The sequence below is a fragment of the Rhineura floridana genome, chromosome 1 (genome assembly GCF_030035675.1).
Source record: "Rhineura floridana isolate rRhiFlo1 chromosome 1, rRhiFlo1.hap2, whole genome shotgun sequence".
Classification (NCBI taxonomy): domain Eukaryota; kingdom Metazoa; phylum Chordata; class Lepidosauria; order Squamata; family Rhineuridae; genus Rhineura; species Rhineura floridana.
The window spans coordinates 16,063,516-16,083,592 of NC_084480.1; the positions used below are offsets into that span (position 1 = coordinate 16,063,516).

Below are 20,077 nucleotides of genomic sequence, written 5' to 3' on the forward strand. Positions count from 1 at the left end.
TCTATTTTTATTATTTCATTTGTTAAATGTATATCCCGCCCTTCCTCCAGAAGGAGCTCTTGTTTTTATTGCTCCTGCTTGGGTACCTTTAATGACAGTTGGACATACAGAAACTAAGTATGCAAAGCTTTATCCAAAGCTTCACCTACTTAATTTCTGTGGATCTGGCTGTAACAGTTGCAACCTTGCAAAGAAACATGCTAGCAATTCATGCATATGATTGCTGGTAGCCCTTCCGTGATGAGACAGGATGAGCTCACCAATTCTGGTAACGTGAGGGTACAACTGAATAAACGCTGAGTTTTGGGTTGCCTTTTTTTTTTAAAAAGTGTACTAAATGGCTTTAAATATATATATATAAAGAACTTGGAAAAGCCCTGTATAGGCATTGTTTTACACTGTACTTCTGAAGTTTTTTCTTAAGATTTTGTTCAATTTCACCATGCAATATTCTTTATTTGAAATGTAAAACTTTAACAGCATTTAAAAAAAAGAGGGTTTTTTTTTTTAAAAAAGAAGGTTCTTCTTGACCAGAAAAAAACCCACACAACTATTAGAAAACATGTGGCCTTTTAAGGAAGGCTTCTTTCCTATCAGTCAAAGTACACAGGTAGAATATGGTTTAGCTGCACTTGGCAGTTTAAAATGCAGTGAATTATAAATATACATCTCTGTAAATGTTTTAAGGAAATTGGTTAAGAACTGCTGGCAAGTTGCCTTCGTAAAGGATGGAGATCTTTCAGTCTCATGTAAGGTCTTGAAAGGACATCTGCTATCTTTTGCTGGTAAAGTCTTTCTGCTTCCAGGGCCACTGCATATTCACGGCGCTCCTCATCCTTCTCAAAATCACGGGCTTGCTTGACATAATCCATCTGAGCATGGAGTTCTTCCCGATATTCCTTGGCCTGCCGTATGCGCCTGCAGACCACATCATAAAAAGCAATGTATATCATCATCAACAACAAAACCCACTGCTTTAATACATTCGCTTCCAGGGCATGGTCTGAAGGTACATGACTCAGCTCAAACTATGCTATTCTGGGTCTGGTCAAAGCCTGCATGGGAGACTTCCTGGTAACCCCATACATGTATGCCAGGCTTGAGCTCTCTCAAAGTGGCGTGCATGAGGTTGTCAAGAAGTCTGCCATGCAGTCTGAGCAGGTGGGAAAGGTGAGATATAAATGTAATAAATACATACATTCAGGGCCAGCATCAGAACTTGACATCTTTAGGCAGCTACCAGGGAACCAGAGTGCCTGTAGGGCCCATCACCAGCCCCGGGGTCCCCACACTGGGCCGGTGGGTTTGCAAACTGTCCACTATTTTCATTAGCCACAGTGCCCCTGACACAGCATTGCCAACCAGATCCTGACTCCCTTTAAATGTCCCACAATATGATGAAATGATAGCGTTGAAAGATGCTGGAACAGAGATGCAATGGCAGACATGTGGCAACAGGGCAGGGCTGCTACTGCACTAGCACTTATATGGGAACGAGAGCTAATGGCCTATTCCTAATTGGCTGCCCTGATGCAACACTGTGTCATAGGCTGTGTCTGCATCACTGCGCCTCTTCTCCATGAGCTTTTTTTTTTTACTTGGCAACTTCCCATTCTGCTCTTTAGAGACCAGACTACAAAGAGCAGCAGAGGAATTATTTGGAAGTGATCCAGCTGACCAAGTTGTCAACAGAACAACTAGGAAGGTTCCAGCACTGTGAGCTATGACCCTTCCTAACAAACAAATGGTCCAGTCAGATTTACTCCTGTGGTTGAAGAAAGAGCTAAAGAAATCCCTTTCTTTAAAAACTGTAAGTGAAATTGCTTAGACCAGTGGTTCCCAAACTCCCCCCCCCAATTACTTGAAAATGGCAGACCACTTAATGATTTTTCCATCTGTTGTAGCAATTATAATGCGCTGTGTTAGATGCTGTACAGTTTGTAATAGTATTTCTACAGTCATGTGGCCACAGACCACAATTTAGGAACCCCTGGCTTAGAGACTACAGCTTGGAAGGGCTGGCAGATGTGCTTTCCATTAATGGGTTTGCAAGCTTGTTCTCTTGTTGAAAACTGAAATGAAAATGAAAATAAACAAATTTACTCACAAGTGAGTAGATAACCTTTAATTTAAAGACACAACTAGAAGCTGCAAACACCAGCAAAGCTCCCAGGAGATATCTTATGAAATAGAGCTACTGCTACAATGAAGAGAGGTTTTTTTTTTAATGGGCCAAAAAATCCCATCCAACCACATATATCAATTTCACAGTCTGCCTCTTTTATAATAAAGATAGCAAGCAACGGCTAGGTAGGTCACAAGCTGATGACAACTCTATTAAGTAGCCACTCTGAAGATGACAAGAGCAACTGGGCAGATGTGCCATATCTGCTTAAATCAGCCAAACCCCATGCAAATGTCTCTGAAGGGTCGGCTTGCTTTGCAGTGTCAAACTGCAATGACAGAACTTGGAACAACACTAGACAGGTGAACCTCACATACAGCATTATTAACACTAGCCTGAGGAGCAGATCTCTAAAACACAGAGAAACTGATTGCACTCAAGTGTGGAAGTCCTTCATAACACTTATATCCCCCCTTTCTTCCAACATGGAGCTCAAGGTGGCAAACATACGGTTCTCAGGCATTCTCTCATCCAGGCACTGATCAGACTCAGACCGACGTGGCTTAAGCATGGCTGCAGCAGCACCTACCTTCAGACCATGTCTGTGTAACATGAGACTCCGAGGAGGGAACATTAGTATTTTGATCCCGCCACTCTTATGTATCTCATTGTTCTCTGTAACCGTGGTTGTTGTACGTGAAATCAACTCAAGAAATTCAATTCATGGAGGAGGACAGAGTGTATCAAGAACTACTAGCTACAACAGCTATATGGAAGAACACAAGAAGGACCTGCTGGATCAGGCCAAAGGCCCAACTAGTCCAACATCTTGTTCTCACAGTGGCCTCCCAGATGCCTGGGAAGCATGCAAGCAGGACATGGGTGCAAAAGCACTCTCCCCTCCTGCAGTTTCCAGCATCTGGTATTTGGAAGCATGCTGCCTCCAACTGTGGAGGGAGAGCATAACCATTGATAGCCTTATGCTCCATGAATTTGACTCATCCTTTATTAAAGCCATCCAACTTGGTGGCCATCACTGCCTCTTCTGGGAGCGAATTCCATAGTATGCACTATGTGAAGAAGCTCCAGATTCAGAAGAGAAGCAGCATGCCACTGAACGTCAGTGGTTGGGAAGCAAAAGCAAGGGAGGGCTGCATTGTGGCAGGTGGGCATACCAAAAGCCTCTGCTTGGTTGTTGTGGAAAACTGGATATTGGACCCGACACAGACTCAGGATCTGATCCACCAGAGGCTCTTCTTCTGTTCTTAACAACACTGTACCTCCTATTCTAACAGTATTGGTAAAGTCTTGAGTAAGTCTTGAGTATTGGTAAATTCACTGAGTGAATGGGCGGAAAAATGGCAAATGCAATTCAATATAAACAAGTGTAAAATTATGCATATTGGAGCAAAAAATCTTAATTTCACATATACGCTCATGGGGTCTGAACTGGCGGTGACCGACCAGGAGAGAGACCTCGGGGTTGTAGTGGACAGCACGATGAAAATATCGACCCAGTGTGCGGCAGCTGTGAAAAAGGCAAATTCCATGCTAGCGATAATTAGGAAAGGTATTGAAAATAAAACAGCCGATATCATAATGCCGTTGTATAAATCTATGGTGCGGCCGCATTTGGAATACTGTGTACAGTTCTGGTCGCCTCATCTCAAAAAGGATATTATAGAGTTGGAAAAGGTTCAGAAGAGGGCAACCAGAATGATCAAGGGGATGGAGCGACTCCCTTACGAGGAAAGGTTGCAGCATTTGGGGCTTTTTAGTTTAGAGAAAAGGCGGGTCAGAGGAGACATGATAGAAGTGTATAAAATTATGCATGGCATTGAGAAAGTGGATAGAGAAAAGTTCTTCTCCCTCTCTCATAATACTAGAACTCGTGGACATTCAAAGAAGCTGAATGTTGGAAGATTCAGGACAGACAAAAGGAAGTACTTCTTTACTCAGCGCATAGTTAAACTATGGAATTTGCTCCCACAAGATGCAGTAATGGCCACTAGCTTGGATGGCTTTAAAAGAAGATTAGACAAATTCATGGAGGACAGGGCTATCAATGGCTACTAGCCATGATGGCTGTGCTCTGCTCTGCCACCCTAGTCAGAGGCAGCATGCTTCTGAAAACCAGTTGCTGGAAGCCTCAGGAGGGGAGAGTGTTCTTGCACTCGGGTCCTACTTGCGGGCTTCCCCCAGGCACCTGGTTGGCCACTGTGAGAACAGGATGCTGGACTAGATGGGCCACTGGCCTGATCCAGCAGGCTCTTCTTATGTTCTTATGTTCTTATGTCTTTCTTTTTCTTGTATGTCAGCTGAAGGGCAGCTGGATATGATGGAAGCCCTGCTATGCTGGGTCAACACCAAATAGGCCATGCTGCCACCATGACAGATTTGCCAGCACAATTCTTAGGTGTGCCAGCAGAACTTTTCACTGGTGCTGTGCTGATGGAACTGATAAAATGGGGCAGAGGCAGGGAGAAGATGTGGGGGCACACTTACGGAGTAACCAATACCACACCCTGTCAACCGTGCAGCTCTACACCAGCCCAGACTCAGCACAAGTAATCGCCCACACACAGACACACACGGAGTCCAATGAAAGGTAGTAATGAAGGGTTTTTAAAGAGCCATATCTGCAACAACATCTGGCCCACTCCTATCACCAAGACAGAGTGTAGATATGGTGTCAATCAGCACCCAATCACAGCACACCCATATTACTCAGTTGAGATGCATGCAACATGGGACTAGATTTCTCTGGTACATTCGTAGAGCGCTCAGGATGGCATTCTGGTGAAGGCACAAACAGCCTGTCTCCAGAACATGCAAGGGAACCTGAGTGTAACGGTCATGCTTCTCTACCTATAATACTTTATTTATTTATTAAATTTATATCCTGCCCTTCCTCCCAGAAGGAGCCCAGGGCGGCAAACAAAAACACTAAAAACCACTCTAAGGCATCTTAAAAACAAAAGACTTTACAACATATTAAAACAAAAAATCTTTAAAAACATATTAAAACAAAGCATCTTTTAAAACATATTAAAATGAAGTATCTTTAAAAACATCCCTTTTTAAAAAACAACAGCTTTAAAAACACCTAATAAAGTAATTCCAACACAGATGCAGACTGGGATAAGGTCTCTACTGAAAATGCTTGTTGAAAGAGGAAGGTCTTCAGTAGGCACCAAAAGGATAACAGAGATGGTGCCTGTCTCATATTTAAAGGGAGGGAATTTCAAAGGGTAGGTGCCACAATGCTAAAGGTCCGCTTTCTATGTTGTGCAAAACGGACCTCCTGATCGCAGTGATCGACTTGGTATGTAAGGGGTAAGATATAGGTACCTTGCCTTACAACTCCAGATACAAAACCCAACAGCAATCTCCACTCCATTCCTACAATGGAAATGCCTGGACACAGCATGCCAGACAGGTAAGCAAGGGAAGGGAGCAACCATACTCCAAAGTCTAAGTGCTGTGACTGTCTCCCATGTCTTCCCCATACCACTTTCACCATGTGAACATGATCTCTTGCCTGAACTGTATTTGCTGAAATACTCTGTTCTCCCCACACAGGTAAGCTCTCTGTTAGCAAACGCCTGGCATTTTACCCCAACCTTTTCCACTGCTGCTCAAATGCTCATGAGCACTTTTGCCTTGCACAATCACAGCCTGAATGCATGGAGCAGAACACACGGTCTACTACCGCAGCTCCCAAGGAGGACAGAATACATATGATCACAGTTAGGAATGGATCTGTTGGCCGGGCCACTTCAAAAGCATTCTTTTGACCAAACAGGCTGTATCAGTTTGAGTTCGTTCTTTGTCTGCTATCCGCTGCTTTCACCAGTCCAATTTTTCCCCTCCCAAAAATGTCAATATTAATACTGATATTTTGAAAGGTATTGTCAATATTTTGAAAGGTATTATCAGTATTTTGAAAGGAATGTGGCTTCACGTCCTCTCCGCTATTATAGTCTTGGCTTGCTTTCCCCCTCTTGGAGCTTGGATTATTCAAGTGGAGGGTGGGTGACAGAGACAGAGAGCTATACTGCTGTGCTGTGAGTAAAATCAATAAAAGAACAATAAGCTGGTGAGAATATTCAAAGAGAAAAAACTGGTGTTGGGGGAAAGCTGCTGAAGTTTGGAGCAAACAGGATTGTTCCACAAAGATGGAAAATATGCAGACCATTGAAAAATCCAGTGCTAAATCCAAATTCAGCTGAATTTTCACCCATCCCTAATCACGGTCACTGCAATCTCATGCTCCTCCCACAGGGGCAAGGCTGAGGTATGAGCACTGGCTGTGCACTCATTCTCTCTTATTTCTCAAACACCTACTGTACATCCAGGTTCAGGGACTAAGTATTGTTGCGCGCCTCCCCCAATCTCCAAGCGGTGAGATTTCGGGGGTCCCTGCGCCCATCCAGGGTTTGGTTTCCTTTGGGAAGAAGGTCAGTGGAGACTGCAGTGTCTTTATGAAATATGGTTTATTTATTTACACAAATTCCAACCTGAGCTCAAGAATGGAGGGGTTCAAGGCATCAGCAGTCCAATATCCAGCTTTTCCATCTGGGTGCAGGGGCATCCTATATCCATGATGTAGAGAGCCAGCCTCTCTGCCTTCCTGGAGCCCCAGCCATTCTCCAAAAACTACCAGCACAAAACTCTCCTCAGCTCCGGGGGGGGGGGGAATGCTCTCCTGAAGAGTTTCAATAACAAAAGGATCTTCCTGGCCCATTTCACCAGTTGCCGGGGCAACTAAATAGGTCCATTAACTACCTGGCCACTCTTATTATCAAAACAAAGGACTCATGGGCCAGCAGAGCCAGTTCCTCATTCCAAGGTACAGGATTCCAAATCGGGCTGGAAAGGTGACCCATAGAAATAATCCATTTCAACCCCCCATGCTCATAACAGTATGTTTCAGCTGCTGACTACTGAATATTACTCTCTTGGCATCTCCCCTTACTTTCTGCAGGCCATTCTTCCACATCCTGTTCTGTGCAGGCCGGCGGGGAGGCCTGGTCCAAGATCAGCAGGAGCGAGCAGAACACTCCCTGCTGACCTCTAAATAAGCATGTCCATCATGGGTGGGGAACCTGTGGCTCTCCAGATGTTAATGGATGATACCATCTCTGGCCATTGGCTAGGCTGGCTGGGACTGATGGGAGCTGGAATCCAACAACTGTGGCTGGAGGGCTACAGGTTCCCCATCCTTGTTGATGCAGAGGGTTCCATTTCACCCCTTGATGAATACATTATTTTCCTCCAAGTGTCACACCTTGCTTTACTATCCTGTTCATGGCTATCCCTTCCTCTTCCCCCTCCTCTTTAGTCACTATTGTTGTCGTACTCTCTTATGTAGGGTTGAATCTAACCGAGTCATACTCAGAGTAAACCCACTGAAATCAATGGATATGACCAACTTCCTTGATTTCAGTGAGTCTACTCTGAGCACAGCTTAGCTGGATTCAACCCATAGTACTGAGTTTGGAAAAAAATGTTTAATAAAAATGTACAGGATTGCGCTGCATGTGATTATTTGTTATTCCTATTGGAAAAATTAAACTTTTTTAGGACTCTAAGCAACAAGCGTGCAGTTGAGTATCATCCTTTCTTCTATGATGTTATTATTAACACATGTGCCAATTTTGAATGTGAAAGGAGCTTTTTCTCACATGTATGTTCTTATGAATATCATTGCGTGGAAGGACTTTATTCCCAGTTTTACAGATGGAAAGCAGAGGCTGAAATACAGCAAGACTCTGGGGAGCATTTGAATGCAGGACTTTTCATATCAAATGGCAGCTTGCTTTCTCTCTCCTTAACTACTGCTAGTCAGGTCTCAATATCTCCAGAAAAGAAATATGAAAATGTGTAATATTTGCTTTGCCTGTGTAGGTTACAGAGCTCAGGTCCTCTCTGCAAACAATCTGGGTGCCCTTGGCATAGTTTTTTAGCTTTTGTAAAAACCACAGAATATAATCAGCCCTGCTGATAGGATCAAGAGCAATTACCTTGCATATCTCTCCTCTTCTAGACGGTTGTATTCTAGAATGGCTGCATTTAACAATTCCCTGTCCTGAATCAGTGCCTCTTGCTCTTGGGCATTTCTCTGCACTGGGAGGTTAAAAAAAAAATGGAACATGTAATTGACCAATGTTGTTGTTTATTAATGAGTTCATTAATACTATATTTGTTAGTTGCCTAACACAGGACAGTCTCTATACAATAAAATGGGAAAATTATTAAAAAGAACCATCAAAATGTAAACAATCAAATCAGTACACAACACATAAAACACCAGCTTTCACAGGGAAGGGGTGAGTGTGCTTATCAGCAACCCAGAGTGCACTAATATAAACCTTTGATTCCCCTGGATCAGATTCCATCCAGTGACCAGGTGAAGAGGAAAGTCTTAACATCGGCCAAAAGGATGTCAGTACTGGTGCTCGGTGGGCCTCAATTGGGAGACCGTTCCACAGGTGAAGGGCCACAACTGACAAGGCTCTCTCTCCTACTGCCATCCTCCAAGCCTCTCTCGGAGGGGGCCACACGGAGAAGGACCTCAGATGATGCTTGTAACAGCCAGGTAAGTTCTTGCTGGGAGAGACAGTCAGTCAGGTATTGCTGTATAAGGCTTTGTAGGCTAAATCCAGCACCTTAAATTGGGCCCAGAAGCGGATACGCAGCCAGTTAAAAGTTGATTTAAAGCACATCACAAAGCCATCCGTCCACAAAGCCATCTTCTTTCCAGCTGCTTTTTTATATTGTAACATGGAGCTTATTACATGCATGTTAACTAGTATGGAGACAAAATATTGGGGTGGGAGGCAATCCTATTTATGGGTCAGACTGTGTGTATCAGGATAAGGCACCATACAAGTCTAGATCACAGTGGACATACAGTTCAACACCTGAGAATCTCAGCTTTCATTTTTTTTATTATCATTATTTGATTTATATCCTGCCCTTCCTCCCAGCAGGCGGATATTTCTGTTATCTAGCCCTTCTGATTGCAAAATATAAGCATCAAAACATATGAACAATGAATATGTGGTGACATATTTGGCCAGAGCAGGGATGGAGGGAAAGCTGACGAGGCTTTTGCCTTGTCTGGGGTGGGGTTTCAGCAACATTGCACAGTTCCTTGTACATGACTTGCAGAAGCAGAACCAGTTAGGCACGTGTTGTTAATCTGCATGTTTTATGCAGTCTGCAGAACTCAGGTGCAGAATTTCAACCTTGTTTCCTAAAGCTCAGCCTGCACAGAGCGGTGCTTAGCGTTCTGCCTCTACTGGCTCTCCTGTTCCAGATCATGCAAGGCAGAGGTAAAGCAGACCCGCCCACAAGATAATATGTCCCCTGCAGTCTCTTACGTTTCTCTTCCAGCTGAAGCCGCCTCGTATCCATGACCTCTCTGAGTAAGCTGTCTCTGGCCTCCTTCATGGTCTTCTCCTTGGCGGCCCTCTTTGCCCACATCCTGGCTGTCTCTTCTTCCCGCAGTTTGTCCAGCTCTTTTTCCTGGCGTTTCTCCTCCTCCATCCGCTGAGCCAGGTAGGCTTTATACATCTGCTGCTCTTTCAAGAGCTCTTTCTGCAAGAGAGAGAGAGATAAAGAACAAGTTGCAAAGAAAGAAAGGAAAAGGGGAGGCAATTTCACAGCAGAACTTCCGTTTTATGAACTGTTGATAATATGGCCATTGGTAACCCTTGTTGTTGTTGTTATGTGCCTTCAAGTCGATTTCGACTTATGGCAACCCTATGAATCAGCGACCTCCAAGAGCATCTGTCGTGAACCACCCTGTCCAGATCTCGTAAGTTCAGGTCTGTGGCTTCCTTTATGGAATCAATCCATCTCTTGTTTGGCCTTCCTCTTTTTCTACTCCCTTTTGTTTTTCCTAGCATTATTGTCTTTTCTAGTGAATCATGTCTTCTCATGATGTGTCCAAAGTATGATAACCTCAGTTTCATCATTTTAGCTTCTAGTGATAGTTCTGGTTTTATTTGTTCGAAATTCTGAAGTCAAAATTAGGATGACACTGGCAGGGATGGTGCTTCTGAGCGATTGGAAAAAAGGGCAGAGAAAAAAAGCAAAACAGTTAGGAATACAGGAAGCTGCCTTATACCGAGTCATACCATTGGCCGGTATTGTCTACACTAACTGGCAGTGGCTCTCCAGGGTTTCAGGCAGGGGTCTCTCCCAGCCGTACCTAAAGATGCTGTAGATTGAACCTGGGACCTTCTGCACACAAAGCAAATGCTCTGCCACTGAGCTGTGGTCATTCCCAAATTGAAGAACATCCTCTTACGGCTGCCTGATCTCACATCTTCAGGAGCTAATCTAACAGTGCCCTCAGCCAGCCAGTCAGCCTCATAGATGGTGTTTGGCTGCCACATAATTTTTATTTACTTACTTACAAAATTTGTAGACCATCCTTTATCAAACGGTGACCTGGTTTGTACATGATACTAAACTGTAGTTAAAATAAACTGGTCTGTTATGAAAGAGCAGTGTGCTGGTACATACTGCTGAAATTGCAGATGCTTCAAACCCTCCCCTGCTCCTGGCCATGATCATGGGGGCGCGACAGAGGATTGTACAATATGCATGGTGTGAAGAAAGTAGAAAAAGAAATCTTTGGGCTGTTCTCCTATTACCAGATCTCAGGGTGACCCAGGAAGCTGACTGGCAGTAAATTCAGGGTAGAAATTACTTCTTCATACAATGCATAAACTACCTTTTGGAAGTTACTGCCACAGGATGTGATGGCCACTAGCTTAGATGGCTTTAGGAGAAAATAAGACAAATTAACTTAGGATACTGCTATCAATGGCTACTCATCATATAGCTATAAGTGACCTCCAAGTACAAAGGCAGTAAACCTCTGAACAGCAAATGTGTAAGGGAGGGCTGTTGCCCTCATGCCTTGCTTGTGATCGATTATAGCCTTTCAGATCTTGTGAGGTCACCACCCTCTCGCCTGTTGGGGCAAATTAAGAACCACATGGTCAGAACGTACCTCTATCCCCCACCAGTTGTCACAACCATACATGCACCAGACGTGCAGGCACACGACACTCTCTCCCTTTCTCTTGCACGTATGCGTGCTATGCAGTCACACACTCATCCACCAGACGTGCGCGCATACACACACACTCAGCATTTCCAGGCCTCTCCACGCCAGGGAGGGATAGATATATTCAACAATAAGACGACAATGACAAAGAAGAAGCAGGTAGAGGGATTTTATCTTCTCATCTTCACACTAAGCACCACAGCAATAAAATCAGTGATAAGAGTAAAAGGCAGCATTTTTCCCCACCCCCACTCCAGCTCCGAGTGGGTGGAAATGCTGACTTCTAATCTTAAAGAACAGGCAGAGGGCTTATCTTTGTGGTGCTTAAAGCTAAGATTGGAGATGAGAGATCCCTCTGCCTGCCCTTTAAAGGCTTATCTCTGATCTCCATAAAATGACATGGGACAATTGGTAGGTAGGCAGGGGTCACTGGGTCAGGCCTGGAAGGCTGGATAGAGAGGCACGGCAGGTGAGATTAGGCCTGAAGGCTGAAGGTTCCCCTCCACCTTGATGATTCCTCAAATAAGCAAATGAAATTTACTCATTTTGCTCATGAGCCCAGGGCTTCCTTGGAAGCTTATTGGGGGCTCCTATAAGTGACAAGGTCAGCCATGGAAAAGAAGCCATCAGAAGACAGCTTGCCCACCGTTACACATCTTACCCACAAGTTTGCATTGGGCACATTTTCCATCTTCATGGGACACCAGCTCAGTTAAACAAAGTCAGCTGGTGTGCTGCACAAAGGGAGAGTGAATCCTAAAACGCAACCCACAATCCTGTGCAATGCAAGGAACGCATGTGGTTGACATAGAGGGATTCTACCTTGGCAGACAAAGCTATTTCGAAAGGCCTGCATGAGGGCATGGTATTTGAAAATCACTGGTTTAACCCATGTCCAGATTGCAGATCAACATGACTGGGCTCAAGACATTTTTTTATCCTTTTTTCCTGACATACAAGAAGGTCAAAACCCTGGAGAGCTACCCCAGTGACACCCATGCCACCACAGAATCAGCTATATCCCCACATCCTCCCGGGCCTGAAATATTGTACAAATTGCCTGCAATAGGATTTCAACCAACAGGAACATCACAGCGCAGTCATAGGGTTATTTGTATGCAACACTAATCAATGGTTTAGCAGTACTTGGATGAGCCTCAGTGAGTCTGAGCAAAGGATCAGGCTCACGTGCCTCCCCCCTCTTCCTGTGCAACCAGGACAAGGATTTCTATCGAGATGAGTTTGTTTAGCGTTACATCCGAACCAGAAATCCTGAGTTAAACCAAGCAATGGTTAGTTAAACAAGCTAGCTTAATGACCGCTGTACTTAATTAAATTGCTTTATAACCTTCTCAATAGGGGATTGGTTTTTTGGAGGAGGTAATGTCATAATTTTCACCGACCAAGATTCATGTGGGCCTGAGGATATTGCTCGTACCATTCTGTGCCGTGGAAGATTTCATTTTTTTGTACAGTTTATATTGAAAACCAATAAAATATATATCAACAAGCCAGCTTCAAAACCCATGGTTTAAAGTTGGCTTGTTTAGCAGCTAACCATTGTTTTAAACTAGGGCTTCTGATTTGCATGTAATGCTCAGCTCAGATTCTTTGAAACTGAAAGTAATCTCAGCAGAAGACTTTCAGCTGGGGGGGAGGAGAAAGGGAAATATGCAAGCTCAAACATGCTGAGGCATTATTATTATTATTATTATTATTATAACTTATTAGTCATTTGTTACCTAAAAGGTCTCTAAGCGATTCACATTTAAAAATACAAGCATAAATACATTATACTATAAGAAAAATCATATAAAACTAACATTTTCATACAACTTCTACAATGCAGATATATATACACATGTGAAGCAGCCCACACTTTCAGTTGTTCAACCCATGTAGCTGCATCAGTATAAGCCACTCTACATGGAGCAGAATCAATGTCTTGCTATCTATTTCTCTATGCCAAATGAAATGACCCACCATTTGGGAGCTGCTGCCTTTAGCTCAAAACCTGAATTAAGTACTGGCCTTACTTTTCTTTTCCTTTGGCCCTCGGTGTCCTCCAGGGATTCTTGCATGATGTGATCCAGGATCTTCATATCTAAAGCCAGCTCTCCTTGCTTGGCTTCGTTGAGACGCCTCCTCTTCTCCTTCATGGAATCCAGCAATGTGTCTCTGCACTCCCTCAGTTTCCGCTGTCGTTCCATCTCGGCACGTTCATTGTCTAGTTTCATCAGCTGACGTTCCTCTTCCTACAAACAGTGATTGAGAGAGGTTGTTAGCTCACACCTTCTGACTTAATACTGCCTAACAAAACAGGGGACAGGTTTGGTGTAGTGCAAAGATGTAGCAATGGTCACCAACTTGAAAAAAAGGAAATGGACTGTGTTCAAGTCGATTCTGACTTACGGCGACCCTATGAATAGGGTTTTCATGGTAAGCGGTATTCAGATGGGGTTTACCATTGCCTTCCTCTGAGGCTGAGAGGCAGTGACTGGCCCAAGGTCACCCAGTGAGCTTCACAGCTGTGTGGGGATTCAAACCCTGGTCTTCCAGGTCCTAGTCCAACACTCTAACCACTACGCCACACTGGCTCTCTTAGGTCACCAATTTGGACGGCTTTAAAAGAGGATTAGACAAATCTATGGAGGATAAGATTATCAGTGGCTACTAGCCAGGATGGCTTATGTTCTCCCTCTACTGTCAAAGGAAGTATGCTTCCAAATACCAGTTACTGGGAATCACAAGTGGGGAGAGCATTGTTGCGCTCAGGTCTTGCTTACAGGCTCCCTATGGGCATTTGGTTGGCCACTGTGAGAACAGGAGGCTGGACTAGATGGTCCTTTGGGCTGATCCAGCAGGGCTCCTCTTATGTTCTTAAACTGGCTACATTACCATCAGCTTAGCCTCTTCTTCCTTCAGTCGCCTCGCCTCCTCCCTCTGAGCTTCCACCACTGCTTTCTGAGCATTAAGCATGTTGGCCAGGTGGTTGTTCCACCCCGATCTTTTCCGGTCTTCTTCTGCTGCCCGTTTCTCCTTGGCCAGCCTGTCTTCTTCCCAAAGAGCCACAAAGGCTGCCTCCTCCCTTGCTTTTTGCTTCTTCAGTTCCTCCTTCAGGGCCAGCTGGGCCAATCGGTCCTCACAGACCTCCATCAGATGTTTCTTGCTCCACAGCGTCCGCACCTCCTCACAGGTTTCTCTGTGCCACGGGTCAGCGGAGAAAAGAAGGAACAGAAACACACATCTGAAAAGGCACTGTATATTGTGCATTAGGAACATAGGAAGATGTATTCTGAGTCAGACCAGTGGACCATCTAGCTCAGTATTTCTGACACTGACTGGCAGCAGCTCTCTCAGGTTTCAGACAGGGCTCTCTCCCAGCCCTACCTGGAGGTGCTGAGGATTGAACCTGGGGCCTTCTGTATGCAAAGCAGATGCTCTGCCACGGAGCTATGGTCCTTCCCTGAAATGTGTATTCACATTACAGCTAGAAAATGCATGTCAACATAAAACAAAGCTAGAAAATACTACTTCTATTGATTCATAGTTGTACAATAGGTAGAAGGCTTAGATATTGACATCTAAGGATGCTTGAGGAATTCAGTTTCTGTGAATTCCAGTGTGAACTGATCTGATCCACAACTCCCAGCCTAATGTAATTATCCTTCAGGTTTTGCACTTCTCCAAATTTTACAATACAGTTCTTGGCTCCAAATGTAACAAAATGCATTTAAAGTGTGTATTTTATGATGAAATATACTTAGAAAGGCATATAATGAAATAAAACATAGATTACCTTGTATGATAAGATATGGATTCAAATATGGATTTTTGTAAAGATTTTGAAAGATTGGGAAAATTGCAGTTTATGTAGAAGCAGATGGGACTTATGAAAACATGTGAAATTGGCACAGACTGGAAACAAGAGAGAGCCATCCACCCTTCCGTGATATCATCATAGGCAGCATACTGAGTAGTATGCCTCGGTTCATTAGGCTTTAAAGCAGAGGTAGCTAACTTGTGGTCCTCCAGATGTTGCTGCACTACAACTCCCATCATCCCTCACAATTGGCAATACTGACTGGGGCCAACAACAACTGGAAGGCCACAGGCTAACAGTACCAGAACCCAGAAGTACGGAAAGAGGAAGGACTCACACTTCCATTCTTACCACCTCTGGAGAGCATCTGAGGTGGCACTGACTCCTGAGCAACAGTGCATTACATATTGATTTTCTGTGTATGTTGGGAAGTGTGTATATTTTCATGTCAACTATGAGGTTTTTCTTTCTTTCTTTACAATAAATTTTGTTTATAGACAACGTAAGCATTTTAACTTTTGGTGTTCTTTTATACAACAGCTTTTATACTTTGGGGCACCCTCAATTCCCCCCTCTTTTTTGTTTGCTCTCTTGAACCAGCCAATTCTCCATTCAAATCCTGTTTAAGAAGTGCTTCTCTCCTGCCGTTGGCTGACTCTTGCCTTGCTTCATTATTCTGTTGTATTGCTGTTTGAACTGCTTTTACTGTTACACTGCAGAAAAGGTAATTTGTGATTTTTTTAAATGAATGAATGAATAAACAAGACCCTGGCTAAGGGCAAACTGAGGTTGGTGAGGCTGTCTCTCATTCGCCCTAATGGAATGAATAAAAGTATAACTTGACTGTACTGAAAGTAATATGTGTGCTCTCCCCTGCGCAGCATTAATCCAAGATTTGGGCAAGATGCTCTCAATGGGTCACCCCTCTGGCCCCAATCCACACCACTGCCCAGAAGGAGAGGGCAAAAGGAGTGGAGGCTGTTACTCATTCTCTTTGCTGCCATTTCTGCATGATTGTTTGGAGAGGGGCAGATGAGCCGGCAGCAACAGCCGGGAGGAAGAGCAACACCACGAGGCTCTTGGGGGGGTGTCAGTGGTGCATCCCCCTTAGGCGTGGGCCTCAGCAGTTGCCTAATAATGCCAGCCCATGACACCAGCTCTGCCCCTGTATTATCTGAGTAATATTTTCTGAAGGGTCGATCTGTTAAGCATCTTCAGGATTTGGGGCCGGAAGGATTCTGCCTCAGAGCAGTCATAAGGAATGGGCAGCCCTTCACGTGATATCACAGACTCCTAATCTTATATTTCTAACTGTGTTCTTCCTCTAAGAATATATATGTATATATAAACACAGGCATCTGTGGTGATGTTTTTAATCTGACATTTCAAATAGGCTCTTATGAACCAGTAATAGGAACTCGCGAAAGTGCTGAACTCATCATTGCCTGAGCAAGAGCGAAGCCAAAGAACAAAAATGGCTAATCCTTTGGAGATCAGTATAACACAGTCACTTCAATGAATAATTCTAAAAATCAACTGACTCTTGGCTCACATGCTTGGGACTGGCTAGACTGGCAAAGTGCTCCGCTCACTCATCAACAGCGGCACTCTGTATATGTGTGTGGGCTGAGGAAGTGAGGCCTGAATGAACAGTCCTGCCTCTTACCAGAAGCAGAGCAGACACCAGGGATTGGCTTTGCCAGGCACCTGCCAAGTCCCACATCCCACTAGGGGGCTGGTCCATAAGGGCAAATGAGGCACTTGCCCCATCAGCTTCAGCTGCCTGGCTTCCTACTTACAACCACCTCCTCAGTCTCACTGTTGCCCTTGTAGAACTAAGCAGGGAGAAAGGTAGGGACAAAAATAGAATTGGTCATTGGCTCTGCTCCACCTTCTGTTGATTTCCCTATCTTTCACCCTACAAGCACCAACCACCACCACTGCGCTCACTGTTGGTCCCTGGGAGCCTCCTAGCCCTACAGCTGCCCCACCTTGCCGCCGTTCTTTCTAAGCAAGTAGGCAGCAAAAGGAGTAAAGAGCAGCGGTAACCTCTATACACCTTGTTCTCTCCCTCTGGGAAGTGGTGCAGATTGGACCCAGAGGAGCAGGCAAGTCAATGAATGGGTAGCAGCCAACTTGGTGAAGAGGCACACTCAGGGAGAGGAGGCCACTGAAAGCATTTTGCCCAATGGCCCTCTAAACCCTGGCACCCACACTGAGCAAGGAGTTTATTTATTTGTTTATTTGATTTATATCCCGCCCTTCCTCCCAACAGGACCCCAAGGCGGCAAACAAAAGCACTAAAAACACTTTAAAACATCATAAAACAGACTTTAAAATACATTAAAACAAAACATCTTAAAAAACGTTTTTTTTAAAAAAGCTTTTAAATCATCTTCTAAAAAAAAATTTAAAAAACATTTTTTAAAATAGAAAGTTTAAGAACGTATTAAAAAGCAATTCCAACACAGACGCAGACTGGGATAGGTGTCAACTGAAAAGGCTTGTTGAAAGAGAAAGATCTTCAACAGGAGCCGAAAAGATAACAGAGATGACGCCTGTCTAATATTTAAGTTGCCCCTCTCTGGCTTTTCTGCATCCAGAAACACAACGGTTCTTCTACATATTCTTGCAAATGAACCAGCACATCACATAAAACAGCTGAAACAGGTCTGGAGCACACTCTGACAAGTCCTTATGTGCCTGCTTTCTGGGGAGGGTGGGGTGGGGGAATGCCATTAAGCATCTGCTATCATTCCAAATTTAATTGAAGATGCAGCAGTTTCGTTGCCTCTGCAAATAATAATTCAGTTAGATACACTAAAAAAAAGACAATCAACCAACATAAAAGTGACATGCTTATTGGCAAAAATAATGGATATATTGCACAAAAAATGCCTCCTGTAAACAAAGGGCAGAGTCTCTTAGAAGCTCTATCTGGAAGCCTCTTTCAAAGGAATGACAGCAGCACCAGAGCTGAGGAAGGGCCATTGCCACTCCCACCCTCCTATGTGCTGGGAACTGTGGGAGCAGCGGGTACATCTTAAGAGGGCTGGACATGGGGAAGAGGGGAGCAAAAGGATCTGTGTCTTTGGTATGGTGTGCACAGTTCATACAGCCATTTAATTGCATACGATAGCTGCTAAGTGTGCACTACACCTGGAGGGCCAGAGGTTAGCCACTCCTGATTTAGAGACATAAACAAGATCTAAGGACTGTGGACTGCAGGTTTAAATGATCAAAGAGAACAACTGGAAGAGGTCAGGGAGGGGAAGGACAATGGGATGGCAGGGGTAAAGCTTTGCTACAGAAAAGATCATCTTTCTAGACTCTGATGAAGTTAGTAGATTCCATGGGTCCTGGAAGGCTTTTTAATTGGTGGAATCTTGCCACTAAATGGCTTCTGCCACTTCATCCCCTGAAGGCAAAAAGTTGTCAGGACCATGGTACGGAAGGTGTCAATGGGAAGACATTCAGGCAAATTGTGTGTATTCCATAATTGCATCAAACAAGCAAAGAACTAGGTTTGGGTGCGGAATTCAGCATCCAAGAACATAAGCATTAATTATAAAAATAAAAGTTTTGAGTCCTTTACATTGTGAAGAGTCTTGAAAGTGTTTGGGCTAAGCTTGGATAAAATCTCAGGATCTGGTGGGGAATGGGGCTGGAGACGGAACTGCAGAGGGGCTGGGCCTTCAAAGCACTGCATAAAGTTATGCAAATATGCTTAATTTGCCCGACTGACACTGGTTGTAGAGTTCAGCTTTCCTTGGTAACTGTGATGCAACTTTGTGGTGTCTTTATTAGAATACAGGGAAACCTGACATGGTTCCACGGCTCAGCTGGTAGGAAACTCCAGGTTCAATCTCTGACGTCTTCACTTAAAACAAATTTGAGGTAGAGAGCCTCAGAGAGCTACCAGTCACCCTGGGGAGCCACTCACAGTAAGAGTAGATGCTACTGGGCTAGATGCACCAGTGGTCTTATCTTACAATGCCAAAGTAGCCACTGTTGTTGTTATGTACCCTCAAGTCTATTTCGACTTATGGCGAACCTATGAATCAGCAACCTCCAGTAGCATTTGTTGTAAACCACCCTGTTCAGATCTTGTAAGTTCAGGTCTGTGGCTTCCTTGACGGAATGAATCCATATCTTGTTTGGCCTTCCTCTTTTTCTACTCCCTTCTGTTTTTCCAAGCATTATTGTCTTTTCTAGTGAATCATGTCTTCTCATTAGGTGTCCAAAGTATGATAACCCCAGTTTCATCATTTTAGCTTCTAGTGATAGTTCTGGTTTAATTTGTTCTAACATCCAATTATTTGTCTTTTTTGTGGCCCATGGTATCTGCAAAGCTCTCCTGCAACACCACATTTCAAATGAGTTGATTTTTCTCTTCTCTGGTTTTTTCAATGTCCAACTTTCACATCCATACACAGAGATCGGGAACACCATGGTCTGAATGATCCTGACTTTGGTGTTCAGTGATACATCTTTGCATTTGAGGATCTTTTCTAGTTCTCTCACAGCTGCCCTCCCCAGTCCTAGCCTTCTTCTGATTTCTTGACTATTGTCTCCATTTTGGTTAATGACTGTGCCGAGGTATTGATCATCCTTGACAAGTTCAATGTCCTCATTGTCAACTTTAAAGTTACATAAATCTTCTGTTGTCATTACTTTAGTCTTCTTGACGTTCAGCTGTAGTCCTGCTGTTTTGCTTTCCTTTTTAACTTTCATCAGCATTCATTTCAAACCATTACTGTTTTCTGCTAAGAGTATGGTATGATCTGCATATCTTAAATTATTGATGTTTCTCCCTCCAATTTTCACACCTCCTTCATCTTGGTCCAATCCTGCTTTCCGTATGATATGTTCTGCGTACAGATTAAACAAATAGGGTGATAAAATACACCCCTCTCTCTCTCACACCCTTTTCTATTTGGAACCAATCAGTTTCTCCATATTCTATCCTTACAGTAGCCTCTTGTGCAGAGTATAGGTTGCGCATCAGGACAATCAGGTGCTGTGGCACCCCCATTTCTTT

The 20,077-nt window shown here is 44.0% G+C and overlaps 1 protein-coding gene across 1 annotated transcript in view; it reads right to left on the minus strand.

Moving 5' to 3' along the window:
- Positions 1-482: 482 nt before the first annotated feature.
- The window catches only part of CFAP53 (cilia and flagella associated protein 53), a 31,247-nt gene continuing 11,652 nt past the window's right edge, over positions 483-20,077 (minus strand). Inside the window, exons 4-8 of the mRNA XM_061607421.1 lie at positions 14,112-14,415; positions 13,250-13,468; positions 9,514-9,730; positions 8,152-8,254; positions 483-918 (exon numbers count right to left, since the gene is read on the minus strand). Of these exons, the coding sequence (XP_061463405.1) occupies positions 696-918; positions 8,152-8,254; positions 9,514-9,730; positions 13,250-13,468; positions 14,112-14,415 (1,066 nt within the window). The 3' untranslated portion in view covers positions 483-695. The remainder of the gene's footprint in view (positions 919-8,151; positions 8,255-9,513; positions 9,731-13,249; positions 13,469-14,111; positions 14,416-20,077) is intronic.